The sequence below is a fragment of the Adiantum capillus-veneris genome, chromosome 11 (assembly GCF_014529385.1).
Source record: "Adiantum capillus-veneris isolate H3 chromosome 11, ASM1452938v2, whole genome shotgun sequence".
Taxonomy (NCBI): Eukaryota; Viridiplantae; Streptophyta; class Polypodiopsida; order Polypodiales; family Pteridaceae; genus Adiantum; species Adiantum capillus-veneris.
This window is the reverse complement of record NC_140941.1, coordinates 36768219-36793466: the sequence shown is the minus strand read 5'-3', so window position 1 is coordinate 36793466 and position 25248 is coordinate 36768219. Positions and strand designations below refer to the sequence as shown.

At 42.5% G+C, this 25248-nt stretch overlaps 1 protein-coding gene across 6 annotated transcripts in view; it reads left to right on the top strand.

Annotated features, from left to right (window-relative positions):
- The window catches only part of LOC147447104 (alpha/beta-Hydrolases superfamily protein), an 86939-nt gene extending 65199 nt beyond the window's left edge, over nt 1-21740 (top strand). The window contains exons 5-13 of one of the 6 annotated variants that reach the window (XM_086522997.1): nt 17706-17775; nt 17888-17957; nt 18462-18518; nt 18602-18669; nt 18766-19062; nt 19285-19362; nt 19579-19734; nt 20619-20771; nt 21371-21740. In XM_086522997.1, coding sequence (XP_086379123.1) covers nt 17706-17775; nt 17888-17957; nt 18462-18518; nt 18602-18669; nt 18766-19062; nt 19285-19362; nt 19579-19734; nt 20619-20771; nt 21371-21454 — 1033 coding nt within the window. In that variant the 3' untranslated portion in view covers nt 21455-21740. The other 5 variants (XM_086523000.1, XM_086523002.1, XM_086523001.1 and 2 more) reach the window with 5 other exon arrangements.
- The last annotated feature ends 3508 nt before the right edge of the window (nt 21741-25248 follow it).

Sequence of the window (25248 nt, the reverse complement as noted above, 5' to 3'; positions counted from 1 at the left end):
GACACTTTGGGTAATACCAATTCACCCGTAGAATTGGGGGTTTTGCCCTATTTGCTGAAATTTCAGTAAATTCCAGCAAATTTTCACTTTAAACTTGGAGGATTATTCAAGTTTACACCTTACAGGTGCAATTACAGGAGAAATTTTGGGGACTCGAGTTGGGAAATTTAGGATTTTTTTTGCTGATTTTTGAGAAATTTCAGCAAATTGCGCAGTAACTTTTGGGGCTTTTGCAAATGTGATGCAATTCTGGACAATTTGTAGCATGTATTACAATTTATGGTCCAATTGGGCAGAGTTTGAGACTTCTTTCATATATATAGGAGGTTTATATGACAATAAACACATGTATTTACCTACGGATGCTTCCCATTGAGTCTATGTATTGCTGAAAATACATTTTGCAGCAGCTTTTACCTCAATTGCAAGCTTGAGGTTGTTGCAAATGCACTTTGGTTTTACTGCTGAAGTGGGAGCATTCATGCACAGGATGTATGCTTTATGTGTGTGCTGTAATTTTAGTATTTATTACTGAAATTTACCTCTTTTATTGCTTGGATAAAGTGTTTGTAACGCATTATTACGTTTCCTTGCACTTTTACAGTGTTTTTTGAGCGTGTAAGAGACTAAAATTACAACTTGCAGCTTGCTGTCATAAAATTACAGAAGTGAATTTTTGGTCTATTTTGCACCGAAATGGCATCTACCAGTAGAAGTGAGTCAAAATCTTTGATGGAAATCAAAAGATTTGATGGCATAGGTTTTGATTTGTGGAAGGAAAGAATGCAAGGCATTCTATTCCTTAAAGATTGCGAAGATGCATTGCTCGCAGCTAAACCTGAAAACTTGTCGTATGCAGATTGGGCAAAGCTGAATAAAAAGACTATTTGCTTATATCAAAATGGCTGTTTCAGATGATGTGCTTACTGACATTAAGCATCTTGACACTGCACATTCTATCTGGGAGAAGATGACTAGTTCGTATGAGAATAAGACTCCTGTGAATCAAGTTCATCTCATGCGGAAACTTGTAAACATGGAATTAGATGAGGCAAAGCCTGCATCTGAGCATTTGAATGCGTTTACACGTGTTTTGAGTTAGCTTCAGGATTTAGGGCTGCAGCCATTTGATGACAAGTTGAAAGCTATCTTTCTTTTGATGACTTTGCTTGACAGTTGGGAAGCGCTTGTTGTGTCATTGTCGAACAATGCTGCTTTAACCTATGATGGGTGTAAGAGGCTCCATTCTCGATGAGGAGATTAGGAGGAAAGCAAGTGTTGAAGGCAGTGGCACATCTTATCATGTAAGGGGCAGGTCAGAGAAAAGGAACCATGTGGCCAATAGGGGCAAGAGTAGGAGTAAGAGCAAGGGAAAATCTCAAGACATAACTTGCTATCAATGTGGACGCAAAGGGCATAAAAAGCCCGATTGCAGGTTTTACAAGCAAGAGCTTGAGAGGAAGAAGCAGCAACAGGGTAAGAAGAAGGATGCAAAAAGATGCTAAAGGTGATGATGACAATGTGGCCTCTAGTGTGGTCATAGAGGAAATCGCCGATGTGGACGAAGCACTTGTCGTAGCTTCGAGTACTTTTGATGAGGTTGTGGCTATGGCAAGTGATATGTACATCACAAAGCCAGATCTTATTGACGCTTTGCTTTCAGCACATGATGGGCTGTCTCAATCTTGGATAGTAGACAGTGGTGCCTCATTTCATGTAACTCCGTCTTTGGAGTCTTTTGCCACATACATTGCAGGTAGCATGGGTAAAGTTTACTTGGGTAACAACTATGCATGTGACATTGAGGGTGTTGGCACCATACACTTGGCTCTTGAAAATGGCCAAGAACTTGTTTTGCATGATGTCAGGTATGTGCCTGACATTAAGAAAAGTTTGCTATCAATTGGGCAGCTTGATGTACAAGGCTACTTCACTACTTTTGGTGGTGGCTTTTGGAAAATACAAAAGGGTTCTATGCTGATTGTAAAGGGTAGTAAAAAGGGAACTTTATACTATTTGCATTGCAAGGCCTTACGTGGCAAGTTTGTTGCTATGGATGAAGTTTATTGTCTAATGGAACTTTGGCATAAGAGACTTGGCCATATGAGTGAGAAAGGACTACAGGTTCTCTCCTCTCTTGGGAGATTCGATGTAAAAGATCCTAGCCTTGAATTTTGTAAAAATTGTATCTGTGGAAAACAAGTGAAGTTCTCTTATTCGTCTAGTGTCTCTAAAAAGTTGCATGCTCTTGATTTAGTACATTCAGATGTTTGCACTATGCTTGTGAGTTCACATGGTGGTGCACGTTATTTTGTATCTTTCATTGATGATTTCAGCATAAAGACTTGGGTGTATGTACTTAAAAACAAGAGTGATGTTCTTGATGCTTTTAAAAGATTTCATGCTTTTGTGACCACACAGAAGGGTCTTAAGTTAAAGGCCATAAGAACAGATAATGGGGGAGAGTATGTATCACGTGAGTTTAATGTTTTTTGTGAGATGCATGGTATTAAAAGGGAATTAACAGCCCCTTATCTGTGGCGTGGCTGAGAGGTATAACCGCCCAATCTGTGAGAGGATATGTTGCATGTCGTGCACAGCTAATCTTCCACAAGAATTTTGGAGAGAGGCTTTGAAAACTGCAGTTTATGTCTGCAACCGTTCTCCAAATCGTGCCTTGGACAATGGCATCCCTGAAGAGGTTTGGTCTGGCAAACCTGCTTCATATGACCATTTGCTTGTTTTTGGCTGCGAGGCGTTTGTGCATGTGCTTGTAGATCAGAGGACTAAGCTAGACATGAAATCCATGAGAGGCATCTTCATGGGTTATGGAGATGAGGGTGAGATTGGTTATAGAGTATGGCTATTTGAATACAAGACAGTAGTATGCAATTGAGATGTAGTATTTAATGGGGCTAAATTGCTACAAAATTCTACACATGTAGACCATGACAAAAAGAGGGTCAAATTTCATAATGACCAGCCAGCCATAAAGCCATCTTTGGCTGAAGATATGGTGCCTATTGATGCTGAAAATGAGCAGCAACCATTTGTGCAACAACCAGAAGAGAATGGACAACAAATAGATGCACAAAATGGGGTAGAGCACAATGACCAGCAGGCTGAAAATGATTTACAACAGGGTATTAATACTGAAAATCAGCCGCTAAACGATAACGGAATCATTCCTGAGGATGTAGACCCTTTACCTGCTAATGTAGATCATTGGGTGAGGAGATCTACGCGTCAGAGACGTCAACCAGAGAGGTTTCAGCCATCTTTGGATTGTATTTTGTTGACTAATGAGGGAGAGCCTCTTACATACAAAGAAGCCCGGTCTTGTGAAGACAAAAGCAAGTGGGAGCTTGCTATGAAATTTGAGATGCAAATCATTGTATGCAAATAATACATGGGAGCTTGTGCATTTGCCCAAAGGTAGGAAAGCTATTCCTAACAAGTGGGTTTATAAGATCAAATGTGTTGATGATAAACCCAAATACAAAGCGCGTTTAGTTGCTAAGGGTTATGCACAGAAGGAAGGCATTGACTTGCAGGAAATCTTCTCACCTGTAGTGAAGATGTTCACTCTCCGTGTATTGTTTGATCTATGTGCTATCTTGGATTTGGAGCTTGATCAAATGGATGTGATCATTGCTTTCTTACATGGTGACTTGGATGAGGAGCTGTATATGCTACAGCCTGAGGGTTGTCATTCCACGGAAAGAGCATTTGGTATGCAAACTAAAATGCAGCTTGTATAGGCTAAACAAGCCCCTAGACAGTGGTACAAGAAGTTTGATACTTTTATGCTCAATCATGGTTTCAAACACAATCAAGCAGATCACTGTCTTTACACTAAAAAGGCTCCTGATGGTAGTCTTATTATGCTAGTCCTATATGTGGATGACATGTTGATTGCTGGCAAGCATAAGAAGACTTTAAATCTTTGAAAAAGGAGCTGAATTCAGCTTTCTCGATGAAAGATTTGGGTGCAGCTGAACATATTTTGGGTATGCGTATTACGAGGGATAGAAAGAAGCGTCTTTTATTCCTTTCTCAAGAGAAGTACATCAAGAAAGTCCTTGAGAGATTTAATATGGCTGATGCTAAGCCTCTTGGTGTGTCTTTACCACCACACACAAAGCTTAGCAAGCTTGATTGCCCAAAAGATGATGTAGCTGCTCATGCTATGAAAAGCATTTTTTATGCTTTAGCTTGTGGTTCATTGATGTATGCCATGGTTGCTACATGACCAGACATTGCTTATGCAGTGGGAGTTGTTAGCAGGTTTATGTCTAATCCTGGAAAACCACATTGGGAAGCAGTGAAGAGCATATTCAGGTACTTAAAAGGTACATTGGACACATGTATATGTTATGGCAAGGATACACTATCATTGCGGGGATTCTGTGATTCGGACATGGCAGGTGATCTTGACACTAGAAAGCCTACTAGTGGGTATGTATGCACACTTGTTGGAGATGCTATTTCATGGTGTTCAAGGTTACAAAAGATTGTGGCACTGAGCACTACAGAGGCTGAATATATTTCAGCCACAGAGGCTTCTAAGGAAGCTATATTTGACTTGGCAGGTTGGTCAGAAACTTTGGTCTTCTTGCATATGCTCCAGTGCTTGGTTGTGATAGTCAGAGTACTGTATGCCTGGCTAAGAATGTCATGTTCTATGCTCATGCCAAACACATTGATGTGCGGTACCATTTTATTCGATAGGTATTGGATGACAGCCTTGTCACGCTGACAAATGTCAAGACACAGGATAACCCTGCAGATTTTCTCACTAAGTGTCTTGCTAAGGCACAACATCAGCATTGCTTACACTTAGTGGGAGTTGCCTAAAGGTACCACATCGGGCCTTTAAGTGAGAGGTTGTTGGGTCTAAAGGCCCTTTTGGACACCTCTCATATGTATTTCTTCATTCTTTTATACCTTGGGTGTGAACGGTATTTCTTTATGTATTAAATCCCATTGGCAAAGTACAAGAGAGTGGTTAGGGTTTCACTCTCAGACTCTGTGTCCAGATGCTCTGCAGAGTGAGCCCCTCACCGCTTATTTAAAGATTACAAGGGATGCCCAAAAGCAGAGCCCCAAAAAGCTTCAGTTCCAAAAGCAAACTCTCTCTCTCTCTCTCTCTCTCTCTCTCTCTCTCTCTCTCTCTCTCTCACACACACACACACACACACACACACACACAAGAGAGCTTTCATAAAATAAAGCATAATCTTTCTCTCTCTATCTCTCCTTGCCAAAGCGTAGAGAAAAAGCATCCAGTTTGTGTTGCTAGGTTGGCTTTTTTTTTCAGCTCCACAAAAGGGACCTCATCGATGTCTGATTGACTAACCCCTATTGCAACCATGTCTATTCGAGATAAATCAGACCAAAATGATGCAGTCATTTCGTCTATCAGTTCTTGTACTTAAAAGAAGTCAAGAACAAATCAGTATCATAATCAGGAATTCCATTTCATAAAGTCATCCAGCAGAATACTGTCAGCTCTCAGTATCCCTGAAGCTCAAAGAGACATCAGTGACTTTAGTATCAAAATCAAGGCATCTGTTGACAAAGGAGCGGAGTGACTCCCCTCTTGTGCATCCCACTGCACCAGATCTCCGGCCAAGCTGAATTCTGGGTTCCATTTGGAGTAGACTATGCTAAACCAAAAGCATCGAGTAAAGTTTCACAGTCTTAGGAGTATCTGCTAGGTCCTCCTCCTCCATCCACTGCGCATCCAATGCAGGATAGTTCTTGAACTTAACCAAGAACCGCCTTCGGACTTTACCTTTATTCTTCGTATCCTTATGTGCCAAAATCTGTTCAGGAACAAGGATCTCCTCGTTTTCTTCCACTTCGGGTTGCTCATCAGGCTCTCCATCTTCAGGCACATCACCTTAAAAGGTTTGAAGAGACTCACATGAAATGAATTGTGAATCCTCCAAGTATCTGGCAGTTCCGAAGGAGACATCATTTATCTTTTGAGTGATCTAGAAAGGTCCGTAGTATCGCATACTAAGCTTTGGAAAAAGCCTCTCCTTTCCCTTTTTCTTTCTGAGGCGTGCCTTCTCAAAACGTAAGAGAACCCAATCATCCTCCTTCAATTTTAAGTCGCGACGATGGCGACCCGCTGCCTTTTTCTGTCGTTCTTGAGACCTCTGTAAAGTCTCGCGAACCTTGGCAAAAGCCGTATCCAAATCTCGCGTATATTCATCCGCTTTAAAGATCTTATCTTTTGTGCTTAGGAAGGGTGGAACCTTCGTAGCACCTTCAACAATCTCAAATGGCACCTTCCCCGTCGAAGAGTGTATCGTGTTATTGTAGGCAAATTCCACCAAAGGTAGGTACTTTTCCCATTGAGTCTTCTGATCGGAGATATAAGACTTCAATAAATCTAGAACCACTGAATTTGCAATCTCAGATTGCCCATCAGTCTGCGGGTGGAACGATGACGAGAACTGCAACCGCGTGCCAATGTTCTCCCAAACTGCCTTCCAAAACAAACTCGTAAATCTGGGGTCTCTGTCGAAGACAATCGTCTCAGGCATGCCATGTAATCTGAAGATTTGGGCCACAAATAGTCTCGCTAAGTGATCCGGCTTGACTGTTTTCTTTACTGGAATGAAATGAGCCTGTTTGCTAAATCTGTCAATAACAGTCCAGATACCATCGTGACCACTCTGTGTTCTCGGGAGATCAAAAATGAAATCCATTGCAATACTTTCCTAGAGGCGGGTGGGTATGGGTAAAGGCTGTAACAATCCCTGTGCCTTATGCCTGTCAAACTTTACCTTCTGGCATACTAAGCAATTGCGCGCAAACTCTTCCACATCCTTTTTGAGTCTCGGCCAAAAGAAGTATCTCTCTATCCCTTTCATGGTACCACAATGCCGCGGTGACCTGTAAAAGGTGGACAGTGGCATTCAGTCATAACCTTTTCCCTCAAGGGTTGTGTAACGCACAACATGGTTTTTCTCATCAAGTAGCCTTCCCGAATGGAGTATCTTGCTACTGTCTCCCCATCCCGTATCCGTGTGAAAATATTGCAAAATCTGTATCTGTGGCATGTTGGTTGACCATATCCTCGGAGCTCCTATGATGTATCGTGGAAATAGCCAGAACCAACGGCTTCCGAGACAAAGCATCTGCCACCACATTCTTCTGTCCCTGCAGATGGACAATCTGGAAGTGAAACTGTGACAAGATGTTCGCCCACCTCATCTGCTTTTCCGAGAGCTGCTTCTGTGACAAGAAGTAGCGTAAACTCTGATGGTCTGTAAAGACAGTAAAATCTGCTCCGAGTAGGTAATGCCGCCACTGAGTAAGAGCATGGATAACCACCAAAAGCTCTTTCTCATAAATCTGTGCTGTCATCTCCGCCCTTGAGAACAATCGGCTCTCGTAAGCAATGACATGGCCTTCTTGCATTAAGACCGCACCCAGACTACGACCACAAGCATCACAATATACTTCAAATGACATTTTGCAAGTCTGGCAAAGTCAAAACTGGTCTTGTAGTCAATTTCTCTTTCAATGTCTGAAAGACAATCAACTCTGTGGATCCCCACGTGAAAGGGACTCCTTTCTGTGTCAAGATATGCAAAGGGGAAGCAACCTCTGCAAACTTTCGTATGAACCGCCTGTAGTACGAACACAGTCCCAAGAAGCTTCTAACTTCATGGACATTCTTCAAATCGGGCCAATCACGTATAGTCTCTATCTTGGCCAGATCCATTTGCACTCTTGCTGCTGAGACAATGTGTCCCAAAAATTGTATCTTTGTTAGGAAAAATTCACTTTTCTTTGCATCAATCGCTAACTTGTGATCTCGTAATGCCTGAAAGACTTGAAGCAGATGATCTCTGTGTTTTGCCTCATTCTTGGAGAAAACAATGATGTCGTCAAAGAAAGCGCCAACAAATAGCCTGTACTCTCGAAAAATCATGTCCATCATCCGGTTAAATGTAGCAGGAGCATTGGTTAAGCCAAAAGGCATCACCAAAAACTCAAATAACCCAAAAGTAGTCCGAAAGGCTGTCTTGTAGACGTCTCCCGGCACGATTAGGATCTGATGATATCCACTCTTCAGATCAATCCTGCTAAAGCACGAGGATCCCTGTAATCTGTCGAGTATATCATCGATCCTAGGAATTGGAAATTTGTTCTTGATGGTGATTTTGTTGAGAGCTCTATAATCGATGCACATTCTCCAAGATCCGTCTTTCTTCAAAACCAACAACATTGGAGAGTAATACGGTGAAGTACTAGGCTGGACAAGACCCTTTTCCAAAAGGTCTTTCACCTGGTTCATAATCTCTTCATTCAGTGCTCTGCTCACAGGTAAGGTGGCCGGTTCGGTGGCATGCTTCCAGGTATCAGATCAATGGTATGATCTTCAGGTCCTCTAAAAAGCAATCGGTATGAGTGTGGAGAAAAATCTCGGCGTTCTTTTGTTCAGGTCAAAACATATTCGACGTTGATCCATCCTTCAGTTCTCTTGCAAAAGAATGAGTAAAGAAATTGAAGTTCATCAAGTACAATCTCTGAGCCCTTCATTTGTCAAAGTCGCTTTCTCGGCCCAGTAGTCAACCACAGTGTAGCTCTTGTGGTACCAAGGGATTCCGAGTAGAACGTCACTCGCGTGCCCTGAACACCCTTGTCATTGCAAACGAAGTTTTCCAATGCTCGGTGTAATGGCAACATCCCGTATCCGGGTGCGAGTCGAACTACCTCCGCCTGTGGCGTCAGTCTGTCGGGCGTAATTCCAAATCGAGCCGCCAATTTCAAGTGAAAAGAAGTTGGCCTTGGCTCCTTCAAAAGAGCTTCCTGATCCTTCACTTTTCTCTAAAAGCGGCAAAGTTTGTACTTTCATTCGTTTGATTTGGTGCTGGTCCCACGCCATGTGGTACCAGTTCTGCTTTTTTATCTGCCTTTTCTGCCATGTCTCTTAGCTGCTTTTGAACTTTTTGGCCTTTCTTCATCTTGTTCATTCGATGCCTTGTTAGGGCACTTCGCGGAGATATGTCCATGTTCCCTGCATCCAAAGCACTTCCCCTCCCTGATGAAGCGAGCTCTCTCCTCAGGAGTAAGCTTGGGTCGTGCATCCTTCTTTTCTGGGTTGCTCTTTCTCTTTCTACTTTCATTCGTTGAAGTCTGCTCGGCTCGTTTTGTCATGACCTCATCGGTGGGGTAGGTCAGACTACTAGAGTGAATGGCAAAGCCCCGTTTTGCATGATTGATCAACTCCTGAATAGAAGCTGACTTCTGTTCCAAGCAGTGATCTCGGATCTCTGTAGGTAGACCCAAGGTAAACCGCTCAATCTGTTCTCTGAACGAGATCTTCTTGAATGAAGAGGCGGGTAGAAAAGAGCTCCATAATCTCTCACAATAAGCATCCACTGTATCCCTCTTGGTCATCCAAAGATGGTTCCAAGCAGCTCGTATATCGCGTTCATACTCTTGCGTCAGCCAAGAAGAAATTAAAAGCTTCTTAAATTTCAGCCATTTAACTGGCGTAGTCTTGTTTAAAAGAAGTGTGGACCACCAAGTTCGAGCATTCCCCGTAAAGTAAGAGGTAGCTCTCCGAATCTTGGAGTGCTCTGAGTAGCGTCCTCCCCCGAAAGTGATGTCAAACTGCTGTATAAAAGACAAAGCCTTCGAAGCATCTTTGTATCTTGAAAAAGTATCAAATTTGATCGATTGTCCACCTTCCTTAAACTCTCGGACTTTCTTACTTTTATCTTCCAGAAAGTCATACTGGTTGGCTTTATAAAAATTCTTATTGTTCGCATAAAAGTTGCCGTCATCAGAGTCTGAACTGTGTGTAGACGAGTCTTCTGTAGAACTGTCACTCACTGGGCGAGATTTAGACTTCTTTGCCTTTTTCTTGCCCTTTCCGAAGCGTTGTTTCTTGCTTCGCTTTTTGCCTTTTCTGTCTTCTTCGCTCGAATCTGAAGAGCTAGAAGGACTGTCAGAAGAAGAAGAAGAAGAAGAAGAAGAAGAAGAATTGGGTACTCCTTCAAAGTGAACACGCTTCTTCTGTTTCTTTGCTTTGTCAAATGTCGACTGACGACCCAAATAACCCGGGAAGTTAGTGCCTTTCTTCTGCTTTTTGCCGTGCTTTTTGGCTTTCTTTTGCGCGTGAAAAAGCCGAGCAATCCGTGCATCAACCACCTCTTCTAATTCGTTCTCTGAATATTTCTTGTGAGCAGAAGGTTTCTTGAGAGTGGGTTTCGGGGGTGGTGTTGTGGTTTTCTGCCACACTGCTCATGCACTTCTGAAAAGAAGTCTCGCTCATATATTTTGCAAATTTTGGGTCCTTCGCAAAATTGAGTATCATCTATGTTGCATCGCCGATCAATTGACGACGCTCCATTTCTCGTCGCTCCACCTGAGTAGGCCGAGGCGGGCCATACTCTCTGCCGGAATCTTCGTTGTGATCCCTGTCTGCATCTTCAGATGCAGAGGGAGTCGACTGATCCTTGCGTGAAGCCATAGGTGCCGTGGAAAAAAATTGGGGATCGGATTTCCCGTAGAAGAGAAATCGGCCGTGCTCTGATACCACTCTAACAGACTTGGACACTCTAAGTCAAGAATCAATCACGACATCACCAAAGAACCACTTCAAAACAATTCACAAATCACAATAGATTTGCACTGGCCCGACGGAGTTCCGTGCCTAGAGATATTAGCCCCAAAGACTGGCGCCCCTTTCGGTATTTCTTTATGTATTCAATCAATGTCAAAGTACAAGAGAGCGGTTAGGGTTTCACTCTCAGACTCTGCGTCCAGATGCTCTGCATAGTGAGCCCCTCACCGCTTATTTGAAGATTACAAGGGATGCCCAAAAGCAGAGCCCCAAAAAGCTTCAGTTCCAAAAGCAAACTCTCTCTCTCTCAAACAAGAGAGCTTTCATAAAATAGAGCAGAATCTTTCTCTCTCTATCTCTCCTTGCCAAAGCGTAGAGAAAAAGCATTCAGTTTGCGTTGCTAGGCTGGCTTTTTTTTTCCAGCTCCACAAAATCCGGAAACATCCGTACTGCTGCCACGTGGCATTTCAGCCGCCAGGTTAGGGTTTCAACCACTTTAGGTTTTCAGCCAGCAGTTAGGGTTAGGGTTTCCAGAAATTAGGGTTTCTGCAAATTAGGGTTTGCAGGAATTAGGGTTTCTGGCAGTATCTGCTCTCAGTAGCCGCGTCATCACTTTGTGACAAGTGACCCTCAAAATGTACCCACATAATAAAACCCAAGGCTTTTGAGTGTGTGCCTTATCAAACACACGAAACCAGCATACAATCTTCTCTCTCTCTCTCTCTCTCTCTCTCTCTCTCTCTCTCTCTCTCTCTCTTTGCTCGTGGGCTTGTTTGCATCCATCGCCAACCCCTCTCTTCCTTCAGGGGTTACAGACTTGGTTGAGACTCTGTGGGGCTGCTGGCCAAGGTTTTTGTGACACCTCCAGACTCAACACGATATATACACATTGTGGTTCACTTCTTTGCTGACACGCAGAGCTCGCCATGTTATGTACACATACATGAGGACTCCTGGACATAGGAGGTTGCTTTGCGCACCACTTGTGCTACTTGGGCTTGGGCTAGACACTCTTTGCAGTCACACCTATGTCGAGGACGCTCGCATGCGGATTACTCCCCATCCAAGCGTGCCTCCAAGATAGCACGGTTAGCTGCTGCTGCAGCATCAGTTCTCTCTCGCTCCCCATGAGGATCGTCTCATGGAACATGCAGGGATTAGGTGGGCCCCAGTTTCAACGTCAGAGGTTCTCATCTCAGTTCGGGCTTGCTCGGAGACTGTACCCTCCCTGTTTTTCGAGCTACAGGGTGAGGGACGCTTACACCGAGTTCCAGTAGAGGCCCTTGTGTCATAGATCTCGACCCAGCAGCTCTTGAGACTGGCCACTGGAGGCTGTGGGCTTGGGAGAGTTGTCCACTGGCACGAGTGCAGTGGGATCGTGGAGAGTGGTTTTGGAGGGACCCTTTCTCCTCTGCCGACCATCCAGGTGTCCCTTTCTTTCAGTACAATGTTCGACTGGGAGGTCACATACTGGCAGCACGGAGAGAGGCTCGTCCTGCTGCAGCACCTCATTGGCAGGAGGAGGGTCTCATAGCTGAGTTCTTGTCAGCTTTTTGGGAGAGGTTGTGGGACTCCAGACAACCGAGGCGAGTCACTTTGTTCGAGTGGCTGGTTGCACACCGAGCTACAACAGTTGGGAGCTGGCTTGTACATAGTGGTCTCTCGGCAACATGCGCAGCTTGTGACCATCTTGTGGAGAGTCAGCGCCACTGTCTTTGGGACTGTCCTTTGGAACAGCAGGTTTGGCTTCGTGTTCTTCGGCTGATGCCAGCTCTGTCCACAACTCGACAGTACACTTGGGGGGTAGTTGCTTGGTCCACTCTCATGGGCCTGACACTTCAGTTTGAGCTATCCTCCACCAGCAGGATGATAGTAATGCAGGGGGGTCGACCTACACTCCAGCCTGCTACATAGCTTACTCCACAGGAGTGGTGCAGTGAGAGAGAGGAGTGTTGGGAGATCATCTGCGGCCTCACACTTTGGTTCATCTGGCGGACCTGTTGCTTCTGCATCTTCAAGGCTCGCCCTGTACCACCAGCAGAGACAGTTCGGGATCTTTGGCTAGAGCTGACCCATACTCTCAAAGGACAATTTGAGAGACTTGAGGGCAGCTCCGACCACATGAAGGAGCGCAGGGAGGCTTTCCTTCGACTCTGGCGCCCTGGGCCTTTCTTCACCATGGTCCAGGGTGTGCTCAGATGGCACTACTGTCCACCTGTGTGGCTTCTCCCTCCTCCCATCTCTTGATTTAGCCTCATTGTACATATGCTGTTTTTTCATTGGGAGAGTCTCCCCTTCATGATTGTTGTAGCCCTCTCTTGTAGAGGTGGTTGTAGCCCTATGGGCAGTTTCATTAACTAATAGAAGGATCTTTTTGTCGGAAAAAAATAAATAAAATCAAGGGCCATGTGAGCATCTCTAAACCTAGAAAAGGTATCAAATTTTATTGCTTATTTACCCTCCTTGAATTCTTTGATCTTCTTGTTCTTATCTTCGAGAAAGTCGCATTGATTGGCTCTAAAAAAAATGCTTCCTCTTTGAGTAAAACATCTAGTCCTCAGAGTCTAAACTCTCAGAAGAGGATGAATCCTCCTTATAACTGCTAGAAAACTGCTAGGATCTGCTTTTCTTGGCCTTCTTGTTCTTTCCATGTCTCTGGTTCTTTCGTCGTTTCTTGCCCTTTCTGTCCTTATCACTGGAATCAGAAGAGGAAGGGCCGTCGGAACTGTCAGAAGAAGATGAGGACAAACTGGACAGTGGACGCACCCTCGAAGCATACATGCTTCTTTTGTTTTCGGGAATTAGCAAAAGAAGAGTGATGACCCAAGTAACCAGGGTAGTTTGCTCCCTTGTTGCGTCTTCTCAAATGCTTCGTGGCCCTTAGAAGTTGGCTGACTCGCCTTTCAACATCATTGTTGAGTTCATCTTCGCGGGGAACATCAGTGGAACAGGAGGTTTCTTCAGGGCTGACTTTAATGGTGAGTCGATGGCTGTACGCCATCAGGAATGCATCTCATCAATTGGGTGCCGGGTCAAAACTTTCCCGTACTAGGGATCCTTCAAACAATGGAGCATTTGCTTCGCACAAGCATGAACTTGCTGTTGACGCTGCATCTCCGTTCATGCATAATCCGTAGGCTGAGGTGGCCCATGCTCTTTGTTTGCTGTTCCATTAGAGTTTTCGGTGCCTTCACTTGATCCAGAATCGTCGGGTAGGTTCGTTTGATTCTTGCAGGATTCGTCACCTGAAGTTATGTGTGTCGTGATAAAAAGGGATCGAATTTTCCCGGTGGAAGAAAAAATCGATTGATCTCTGATACCACTGTAACAGACTTGGACTCCCCAAGTCAAGAATCTGGCACGACACACGACAAAATCACTTAAAAACACCTCACAACTTTAGTCACAATTCACTTGAGTTGACACGGCCCGATGTAGTTTCGTGCCCAGAGATTTGGCCCCAAAGACAGACGCCCCTTTCGGTATTTATTTTTATATTAATGCTTGAGCAAATTTACAAGGCGCGAGTGTCCTCTTTGCTCTGGTGCTCATCAGCAAAACTGAGCTAGAGAGTGGCCCTGGGTTCGTATTGAAAGACCCCAAGGGCTCTACAAAAGCAGTACATGAAAAGCTTCAAACTCAAAAGTCTTCATCCCCCAAAAACTGGGCAACGCAAATCACGGATTTCTGTACGGCAACCAGCGTGAAACATGGAACGTCCGTACAGCTGCCATGTCAGCGTTTTTTTTCCTCTCTCTCTCTCTCTCTCTCTCTCTCTCTCTCTCTCTCTCTCTCTCAATGCCGTAGTTCTCCCATCTCGTGCTCAGACCCACTCTACGCAGCTCTGTGAAGATCCAACGGGTGGAGGGCCTCCATGGGCCGCCTATCTGGTGACCCAGGCACGAATTTGATGAAGCAACAACTATTTCTAGGGCTCCTCCCTTGGAAGGAGACCTCTGACTCGAGATCCAGCAAGACGTGATGTACCACAGAATAGCCAAAAGCACCTGGTTGGCCACTACAACCCTACGAGCAATTGAAAGCCATGCCGAGCTCTAATGCAACAATTTCCTCCTGATGAAAGGAGGAGAGGAGCAATCTATTGCTTTGGTGACGGATCCGACCAACCTGACAACTCAAGTATCAAACTTGTGTCCTTGGGGGGATCCACCGAAAGTTCTCTCCAGGTGACCAATCGGGCGTGGGAGCCCTACCACCCAAAAAGCCACTGTCTTCTGCCAATTGATCAATGCTCCTGACGCGCAATAGAACACCTCAAGAGGCTGCTCACACCTGTGCAAATTGGCCTTTGGGCCCTCCAAAAACATGCCAAAGTCATCAGCAAACCCAACATCCAAAAGCTCACCTCCCCGAATAGGTAGCTATAATCCACGCGAACGAACCTCTTGTGAAGTTAGAAATCTACTCACCTCGACATAGAAGTGTGAGTGTGTGTTTAGTTGTTTTGAAGTGCTAAAATTTTGTTCTAGTTTTTTGTTTGTTGTTGGCGTGTGGTGCCTCCCGTTATAGGAGGGCTCTCGGCTTCCAGGATCAGCAATCCAGGTCAGTTGCATCAAGAGGAGACATCGAGTTCCATGTTCAAGCCAAGGTAGGATCCGTACGAGGATATGCACGTACGTACGGTACGGTATGTGTACCGTACCGTACAGATCCGTACTGCACGTTTTTTTTTTTTGGTTTGTTTGTTGTTGTTGGAAAAAACCCCATCACGTCGGTAATTTTTGGTTTGCCCTTCTTTGGGATGATTCTTCCTTCATAGCTATAAAGTACAATCTCTCTCACATGCTTTTACCAGTTCCGGCATGTGAAAGGCAGAGGGGGCAACCTATTGCTCCAACCTGAGTTCCTTGAGCAGTGTGTGTTGGTGATTCTTGGAATAGACTACTGGCTTGGCAGCCCGGCTTGCTGAGTATCTTGAGCGACATTGTTGGAAGTCTTTGATACGAGGCTGAAAAAGAGCTTGAGGAAATTGCGGTCATGATGTGTTCGCGAGCCGATTGTGGATGGCCTGGACGTGATGTGCTCATTGTTCTCACTATCAGATTGCTTGGTAGCAAGATGTGTTCACTGCTCTAGTAACAAGGAAACTGGATTTGTTCACTATTCGTGAAAGTGGAGTCTTGGTTTGGGAGGTGTCCACGGGCCTTGATTTAGCAGTTGATGTAGACATCAGTGACAAATTATTTGACGAATGGTCGACATTTTCATCCTGCAAGATGTATCCAATAGCCAGCCAATGCTGGGGTGTCCGTGGTCGCTTCTGCTTCAACTACTTTAGTCCTCTATGGCTGTAGAGAGGATGTCATTGTTTTGCTCCTCATGTGAACTTGCCCAGTATTTAGCTATTTATTTAGTTATATATTTTATATACTTGACACAATTTATTTGGGCTGGGTTGGCCCACTTTCTATGGGAAGTATAGAAAGGCCCTTGGGGCTATCACTTTGTATCCATCTGGTTAAGAGTCCATTGGAGCAATCTCAAGCTTGGCTTGTCAATCTCTCTCTCTCACCTGTCAGCGGCCGCGAGTGTGCCACATTTAAGCTTCCACATTGTGCTATTCTAACACGTCCAAGCCTCGGCATGGTTGTATCTCCTTTATCACAGACAAAGTGACAATCTGATCATAGGCCTTCAAGAACATGGCTTCCGTAGGTGATTGATATAGACCAATTGGGTGCATATACTGTTAGGCCTTTTCATGAGGTTTGGGAGATCTTTTCCATTCTCCATAGTGATCTTGTATAGCCCCATTTTCAAAGAGACCTTGGGCATGCTTGCCTATTGCTCAAAAAAATCATTCTAAAATCTGCCAAGCATTAAGGGCTGAAGTAGCATCTTCTAAGCAATAATGTAGTTTACGTTGAAGCTGGGCTAGGGATCTCTAGTAGGTGCTGCCTCTCCTTCTCATGGAGCTTCTTGTAAGTATACTCCTATAGATTTGTCTCCGTCGAATACCCTTTCACCTTGACGCAGTTTCTAGAGATTCCTCCTCCATGAGTGCAAATGAGAGCGAGGGACTAGTCATTATAGGTCTTACCAAAACTCTTGGTAGTGTTTATCTTCTTTACAACATTACAATAATAATGTCATCTGCATATTGTCGACCATGGAAAAACTGTAGTACCCTGAAAACTCTTGCAGCCTTGAGATTTAAAAGAATTAAGGGATCCAATAGGGCTGAACTGAACTTTGCTCTTGAAAGGAAGTTATGGCTGAAGAAATAGCTCTGGAATTTTGAAATCGTCAGACAGAGTACAATAGTGATTTTAGTTTTCTGTTCACAAAGGCTCTAAAACTGATCGGTCTGGGGTGTAGATAGACTACTTAAGGGCACAACCTGGGCTTGAAGCAATGGTGCCAATTGTGGGAGAATAATGAGATCAAGGCTCTGTACTGGCTGCCAGTGCTGAAATGGCCGGTTTCTCAGAAGTTTGCAAAAACTGGGAGATGCATGGAGAGTTTATGGTGGATTGGACAGTGAGCATTGATGATGACAATGCACACAAGACAGAGATGATTGCACAATACTAAATAAATCCAAATTACTTGAATGATTAATTGAACTGAAGTACATCAGCCTCTATATATATAGTGAAGAGAGCCTCTTGGGCGTATATTGCAGTGACGTAGTGACCATGACAGAAGGGGGCTGATTGCCATTGTTCTTGGGCAGCTAGTAGGTAATCCCTGGATTCCCCAAAAAACATCCACGTAACTGGATTGATTTTTTTAGGTTTGTGATGATTGCAACTGAAAGAATAGTTTTAGGACGGTGCAAGCCTGCTGATGTTTATTATCAATTTATTTCTCTTGTTTGAATCAAAGGTCAATTCTTATCACACTTGGGTGTGCTCTTTTGCCCCAAATTGTTCAACTTTTAAGCTATCGTAAATCTTGCTTTATGCTTGCTTCATGTGATTTGACAATATGAAGTATCACTTCAAGTAATAGGAATGCTTAGAATATTGTGTAGGTCGAAAGAAGCGAATGTTTTTAGTAGTATTCTTGTGCAATGGTTGAATCATGCACCATCCCCCTACTTTGTAGACTAACTGTTTATTTGAACTCTATGTTGGTGTCTTAGGTGGTTTTCTGTTGAAGAGGGAGATAACCAGAAACCGGCAGTTTTACTTGTCCATGGTTTTCCTTCCCAGGTTGTCGATTGAAACCAAACATTAAACCCTCATTAAACCAAACAGTCCAAAAAGTTAATCAGATGATTTCTTGTTTGAAGTCTTAAAACTGAAGTTTCTCTGCTGTGTGCAGTCCTACTCATACCGCAAAGTGTTACCTGTTTTATCCACAGACTTCCATGTGGTTGCCTTCGATTGGCTTGGTGTGCTGTTCTGAACTTTCCCTTCTTAGTAAGGTTAAGTCTGTCATTATGTGCACCTTTAAAAGGCTAGACATTATGCAAAATTGCATTTCATAATCACCTTGGGGCATAATCTGTTCTTTTAAAGTTGCCCTTGTATTTTATTGGAATCGTGTGGAATAATGTTGACCCTTTTTGCAATGCCAAGGCGCTGGTAGCTATTTTACCAGTGTGAATCATCTTAGACTAGGAGGGTGTCACCCACAAACACTGATGGTAATGCTAGTGTTCAGCATCTAACAATGAATTTCCTGATAAAAGGTAGTCCAACAAAGTTAGGACAACCTTTATTGAGCCTTTTCTTTTGTTAACTCTAGTTAGCTAATTTGTTCACTTGCATAATTTATCCAGGAGTCCTTAGAGAGTCAGTATAATTGCTTGATACAATCACAGTTCTTGCATGTAGTCAAATAAGAATATACAATTATTGAATCTTTTTTTTTCCTACTGCATGATTGGTGTCAGGGTTTGGATTTTCAGACAAGCCCCAAGTGAATTATGGTTTTAATTACACTATGGAAGGTTGGTTGGTGCTGCCAATACTTACATTAATATCATTGGTCTAAGCTTTTATAAAATATTTAACATGTTGTATTGCATTACAGAGTATATTAGTGCATTAACAGACTTGGTGGAATCCCTTGGTCTGGAAAAGATGAGCATTGTGGGCCAGGTAAGATAAAGTCTTTCAGGGTTTCAGCTCATTTGAATTTCATTCTCTCAGAAAAAACATAACTAGGCATTGGCCAGATTTTAATGTAATTGCCAGGGATTTGCTGCACCATTGGTCTTGGAATTTGCAAGGAGAAACGAGGATAAAGTGGATCGTCTGGTGCTCCTAAACCCTCCTGTGAGTTTTTCTTTGTTTTTTTTTGTTTTGTGCAAAACAAAAATACTTCTAGGAGATTTTCAAACTGTCCGATGGGCTACAGCACCCCTAGAATGGACTGTACAAAGAGGGGAGACTCTCCCTCCTGTGAGTTGTTTCTCAATGGTTTTCCTCTGGTTTATTCTGCGATTCTTTTACCGATATATGGATCTGCAAAGCATCGAAGTCTACACATGGGTGAGATTTGCCTCTGGCTTCGCCTGTTGTCGTCTTGGGTTTTTTGGTTTGTAAGAAAGATTCCAGTTACCATCACTGGTTTCAAAATGTCAGGAACATTATGATTCATCTAATTTCTTATGTAGGCATGGAGGGCTTTGCTCAATTTTGTTGCTTTGCATTTTTTGCAGTGGTATTTGATTTTTCTCAAATTTGGTCATCCTCTTCTTAATGATGGTGCAGGTTACAGAGCAGCATGCAAAGCTACCATCTTCACTGTCAATCTTTACAAACTTCCTTCTTGGTGAAGTTTTTGTCCAGGTAGTCCAATTTCGGAATTTAATACATGAATGAGACACACACAGGACATTCTAGCATCTCTATATTCTGTTTTTCTCAAGAGCATCGAAGAGAACCATAAACAACTGACGTGCACAGATTGTTTTGGCCAATTGCTTAAGCAGTAAATATGGAAGAAAGAATGGTAGTCCTAGTACAATGGATGATCTAATTCTCAGTATTCCTGGAATTTCACAGGATCCCCTTAAAGCAGGTGAAAATCCTTTGAATGAGTGTGGGCCCTACATTCTAGATGAGGAAGATGCCATGGTCTATAGAAGACCGTACCTTATGTCAGGATCTGCCGGGTTTGCTCTTCAAGCTGTCAGTAAGGAACTCAAGAAAGAGTTGAAGGTTGGTGTCTTCTTCTCACAAGTTTCCTCTCTTTTCCATTTGGGGTTTAATCACATCTTCTTCCCAGAAACTCCTCACTTGCCCCTGGTTGCAAGGTTGTATATCTATGATTAGAGGTAGGTACTGTCTGACATTAATGCATCGCCAATACTGTGGATACTTCTCTGGCATCTCTTTGTCCGCTCATTCAAAATTTATAAAAATATATCACATTCATGTGTAGTTCTTTGTTTACAAACAAGGAATCCAAATCAACATTTGTTAGAGTTCTTTAATGTGGATTCCTTGTTTTTAGAGCTTTCTGGTGATATATAATATGATAGACATATTTACAACATAGCCCATAATCAAAATCCACTAAGCATATCTCAATTTTATGTTGGCTAACACTGTCCATGGACATGTGTTAAAAGTAAACGTGCTTTAACCCTTGAATGTTCAGAAGAAATTTTTGCGTACTGAAGCTAGGGAGCGCCCTGATTAGGGCTGATTCAACCTCTAATAAACTGCCACATCATCTAAATTATGACAAGTAGAATAGAAAGCAAAATGGGCTAAAATTCAAATGCAGGGCCATTGTGGCCATACAACCATGCTGTGCAACCTAGAATGCCACCGTCTACTGATGACATATCTCCAACAGATCTAGGGGAGTGGCACTGCAGACCGGGGTCAGCAGACAGTGTCCTTTTGAGTATTTTACTAGCACTGGATGCATATTCTCTCGTGGTAAAAGGTTCCTTGGCAGACCATGTTTCCAAACTTAACCAACAATTTGTGGACTTTTGTGGGACAACTGTTACATTGGTTGTTGACCAGCATGATTCAGTTTCAAAAGAAGTAATGGGGTTCCTGCATTGAAGGTTTGTTGGACCTTGTCGCAGGGACTGATTAACAACTCAAGGCAAATTCTGTCAGACCCTAAGTGGAGCAAACGGACTTCTGTGATTTGGGGCTTAAAAGACAGATGGTTGGTGTTCAGCGGCGTAAAAGAGTTCACTACATCTGCTGGATTGCAGCTTACAGAACTTGACGAGGTAAGAGTGTCTCTCTCAAACCTGTCTTCTTCTCCAAAATGTGGTTTGCTGTGCATAACCAAGAAAAGAGTATCTTCTTTTATGGAAGGATGTGTTGATTTTCTTCTTTTATGGAAGGATGTGTAGCTTGCTAAATCATGCACGTTTTGAGAGCACTAAAGGGTGTGTATCATTTCAAGAATGTGTGAATCATGATTGTCAACAGAAGCATTTTGGTGTATCTCTAACATTAGCATAGTTCTACAATCAATGGCTATGTACAAGCCGTTTTCTTATTGTCTATCAATATTGGTAAAATGGAGACAGATGACAAAAATCCACCATCAATGTTTTGTGGGCAAAAGCTGTTAGTGTCAAATGCTTTTCAGGACCTGGTTTTCTTTTGCAATAGCATTTGTCGCAGTATACATCTTGTGCGAACACATTCTCGGTTGTTTTATCCGCATGAGAACGTTGATTTTGGGAAGGTAACATAATGATTTAGAATCATAAATGAAACCTAAGTAAAGCAGATGATAATTGTTGTTTGATTACTCATAAAGAGCATTTCTGCTTGTTTGCTTATCTGGAATTTGAAAGTGAGAGTTGGTGTTTTGTAGGTTGGCCACCATGCTCAAGAGGACTTTCCTGAGGAGGTTGGAGCAGCACTCAGAACATGTCTTAAAAGGCCTCTTCTTGTTTAACCTATAACAGAGTGACAGTTTGTAGGAATGTAACCCATATGGAAAGGACTTGGGCATGTGATCTCGATTGCCTTGTTCAATCTTTGTAACTCAAGAGTTCTCCTTTCTGCCCCCTTATGTAGCATTGGTGCTTAGCAGTTTTTGGCATGTTAAAACATGCCTTCAGAACAAGGAGAAAGGCCTACAAATTTTTGAATCCAATTTTTTAGTTTGTAAATGGGTCCCTTCATTGATGAACCTCACGACTTCCTTTTCAACTTTTTGTTTTAAAAAGACTTAGAGCCGAGTCCCGCTGTGTTTTAATGAGATTAGTAGGATAAGTGGCATGCTTTTTGGAAAAGATGTCCCACATCATTTTACTTTTTAGAAATGCTTTGATTTTATTGGTTGCACGATTTACCAAATACCTTTTCCTTGATTTGAGAGAGGTGGAAAAGAAATAAGCCCATTTTCATTCGTTGTTGGTACTTCGAATGGAGGGGTAATGCTAGAGAAAAGATCAATATTAAAGGCACTACTAGCATTACGGAACCTGTCCCCTTGAATGTATTAAAACAAGTGTGTGATTATGTGATCACTACACAATGATATTTAATAAATCCCACTAAACTTGTAAAGCTATAGCGGGACTCGGCTCTTATTTTTAGTTTCTAAATGGTCCCTTAAATACTTCCTTTTCAAATTTTTGTTTTGAAATGCCAACGTGAGCCTTCACCTCGTTTTTGTTCTTTTGGTGGGTTTTTGGTCTAACATTGTTGATATTGATCATCATTGGTAACTTCTTAGATGACTTATGTTTTGGCACATTTTGGCAAATCAAGTTGAGTATATGCATTCTTGGCAGAGATTTATTTTGATTGAAGCAATAGGTGCACTTTCAGAGGCTGAAGTGTGCTAATAGTTTCTCTGGGTGGCAGGTGTTTGTCTATGCAAATTGTGATGTGTGGGGTTTAACCCCCTTTCTTGGGAAAGTTTTTGCTTCAAATCAATTTGTGGCACTTAATAGGTGAAGTAATCATTCTCTTAAGAACAAATTAAACTTTTAATTTGAGTTTTTTTTCCAAAGAGACCTGAATGCAAGCATTTCTTCATGGTTTGGTTGTTTCTAGTGTGACCATCCATGATATTTTAACCAACATTGGAGGAAATCGTTCATCATTTTTAGACACAATCCCACTGTTTTTGAGCTCATTGGTGAATAGTTTTTTCTAAGACACCCAAAAATAGAATTTATTGTCATAAAGAGTTCCATCCCATTATGATACAAGGGTGTATTGGGAGCATTGTGGAGTTATGTAGACCATACACAAATGTCATAAAGAGTCCCATCCCATAATGATACAAGGGTTTATTGGGAATTTTTAAAGTTTGAGGGGTATTTTGGGATTTTCACAAATTACAAGGGTATTTTGGTAATTTTCCCTTGATTTTCAATTCATATACGAGCCAACTCTTTGCTCACAAAGTGTGTAGGATGCCGTATCTTTAATGAAGGTGGCTATGAATTTTTGTGGAAGCAAGAGTGACGATTGCGTTAAGGTGCTTTAATTTAAACATGAAGTTGATGACAAGTTGCTTGAATATGATGGATGTATACATCTATGGATTATAAAACTTTGATGCATGCTTGAGAAAGAAATGGAATGAAGTGAAATCTTTCGAACATTTGCAAAAGCCCTGGTTGAACCTTGCAGATCACAATTTACATTGTTAAACACAAGCCAATTATAGCATATACCCTCTTCAAGAATAAGATGTAAAACATGAGGCTGAGCATACCTAGAGAAACTATAAGCCCTCTTATGTGAAAGTGTACCTATTGTTGCAGCCACAACATTTCATAGGCCTCTGACCGTCTTGGCATTAGACAAGCCGTTTAATGTTTGAGTACAGTTGCAAAGCTAAGTACTTTGCATATCTTTCTAATTGCTAGAAGGCACATGGCTACATAGCCACAACGTGAATGGATTTTTTGCCATGGCCATGCCACCTCCTTAAAGGTATTCTACCCTTCACCAACTTTGAAAGAAATTGGCACTTCCTAAATCATGCTTGAGAGATCAATGAGGAAACAATAACACCCTAAGCACCACTTAGAAAAAAAAACGACAAATAGTCCTTATTAGATACATGGGTGCACGCTTTTGGCCACCTTGAAGACAATCGCCTTAGAGACTTTCTCATTCTATCTTGTGCTAGGCTTAGCCTATGGAGGATGATGGCGAGGTGCCATGGCGAACATAAGTGCAGAGAATGAGGGGGATGAACGAGAGAGGAAAGAGAGATTTGACACTGCAAGGGGAAAAATAAAACACGCTATGCTTATTGATTGTTTGTGTGAGACCTTACATATAAAAGAGATTAGCCATGCAAATAACTGAATCTTTCCTGCATGCTGTAAGGGCATGTTCCCACGGAATTAGACCACAGGGCTTGAAAACCTAACTATCCCCCCCCTCAAGCACGAACTAGACAGACGACTCTCATGATACCTCGAGTTTTTGGTGTACTCGTCAATCGTGAGTTTTAGGTTCTCACAACCAAGGATTTTGGTGTATCCATAACCTGGTGCTATGATAGTGGCACCCCCCTTGAACAGATAGGGTGTAGGTTAAAATTTAGCTACCAAAAATTGAGTTTTTGGTTCACTACCAAACCTTGGATTTAATGTGTACCCAGTAACTTCATGAGAAGCAGAACAAAATAGGACTTGAACAAAAATTAAAAAGTTTGGGAGGTCTTACCACTCATGTGTGGCAGTGTCTATAACATGTACAATTTATTTTGACTAGGAAAAACATGAAAAGAGTTGATCTAAAAAGCATCACTGCCAACAAAAAATATTGGAGATTTAGTGTCTCCCTCAATCACATGAATTTGATTTTTATCCTTTTGAAAGCATCTATTTGAAGGATGATTTGTTTACCACAGTGAACACAAGGATTCTTCGTGAAACAGTCCTTTGTCTGATGATTGTTTCGTCCACAAAATGGCACAAGATCTGGTACCAATGGATGGTCGAGATGAAGCTGAGGTAGAAGCACAATTAGTGACTGCATAGGCAGTGGAAGTATCATAAGAACTGATGGGAGATACTGCATTGGAGACTGTATATGCACTAGGAATAATGGGAGAATTGGTAGGGATACCCTTCTTTCTTCTTCGTGCAATGAATTGATGATACCATCCAAGGAGGGCAGCGGATCTTTCTCTTTTAAAACGGCAACGATCTGATGGAATTTATCATGCAAACTTTTTAACAAAACAACTATGAGATCTTCTTCTTGCACTGGGGCTTCGACATAAACAAGTTCAGTTTTAATACTCTTCAGTCGATTGACTGAAGATGTAATGTTTTCATCAGCAAGCATAGCAAGCGAGTACAACTCCATCTTTAGACTCATCATTGAATACTTAGCTTTAGCACCAAAAACCTTCTCTAGCTGTATCCAGGTAGCGTTGGCAGATTGCATGTCATCCAGATAATGAATAAAATCATCTTTGAGAGATGTCAGAATAATACCTAATGCTCGCTCGTCCTTGCATTGTTGCTCAACAGATAGTGCTCTAGTAAGTGCAACGGATGTGCCTGCTTTGTCGGTTGATAACGGCTTGATGACGCTCCACAGATTCTTGTGCATCAGATATCCCTTCACTTTGATTTTCCAGGTGTGGAATCCAGATCCACTAAACTTATCGACTTTCGATGCCATCTGAAACCTTCAAGAAGCCTTTAAGTGCTTTGTTATCGCCTTCGCAAAGCTTCTTCACAAGCAGCTTTTCAAGATGTTGCA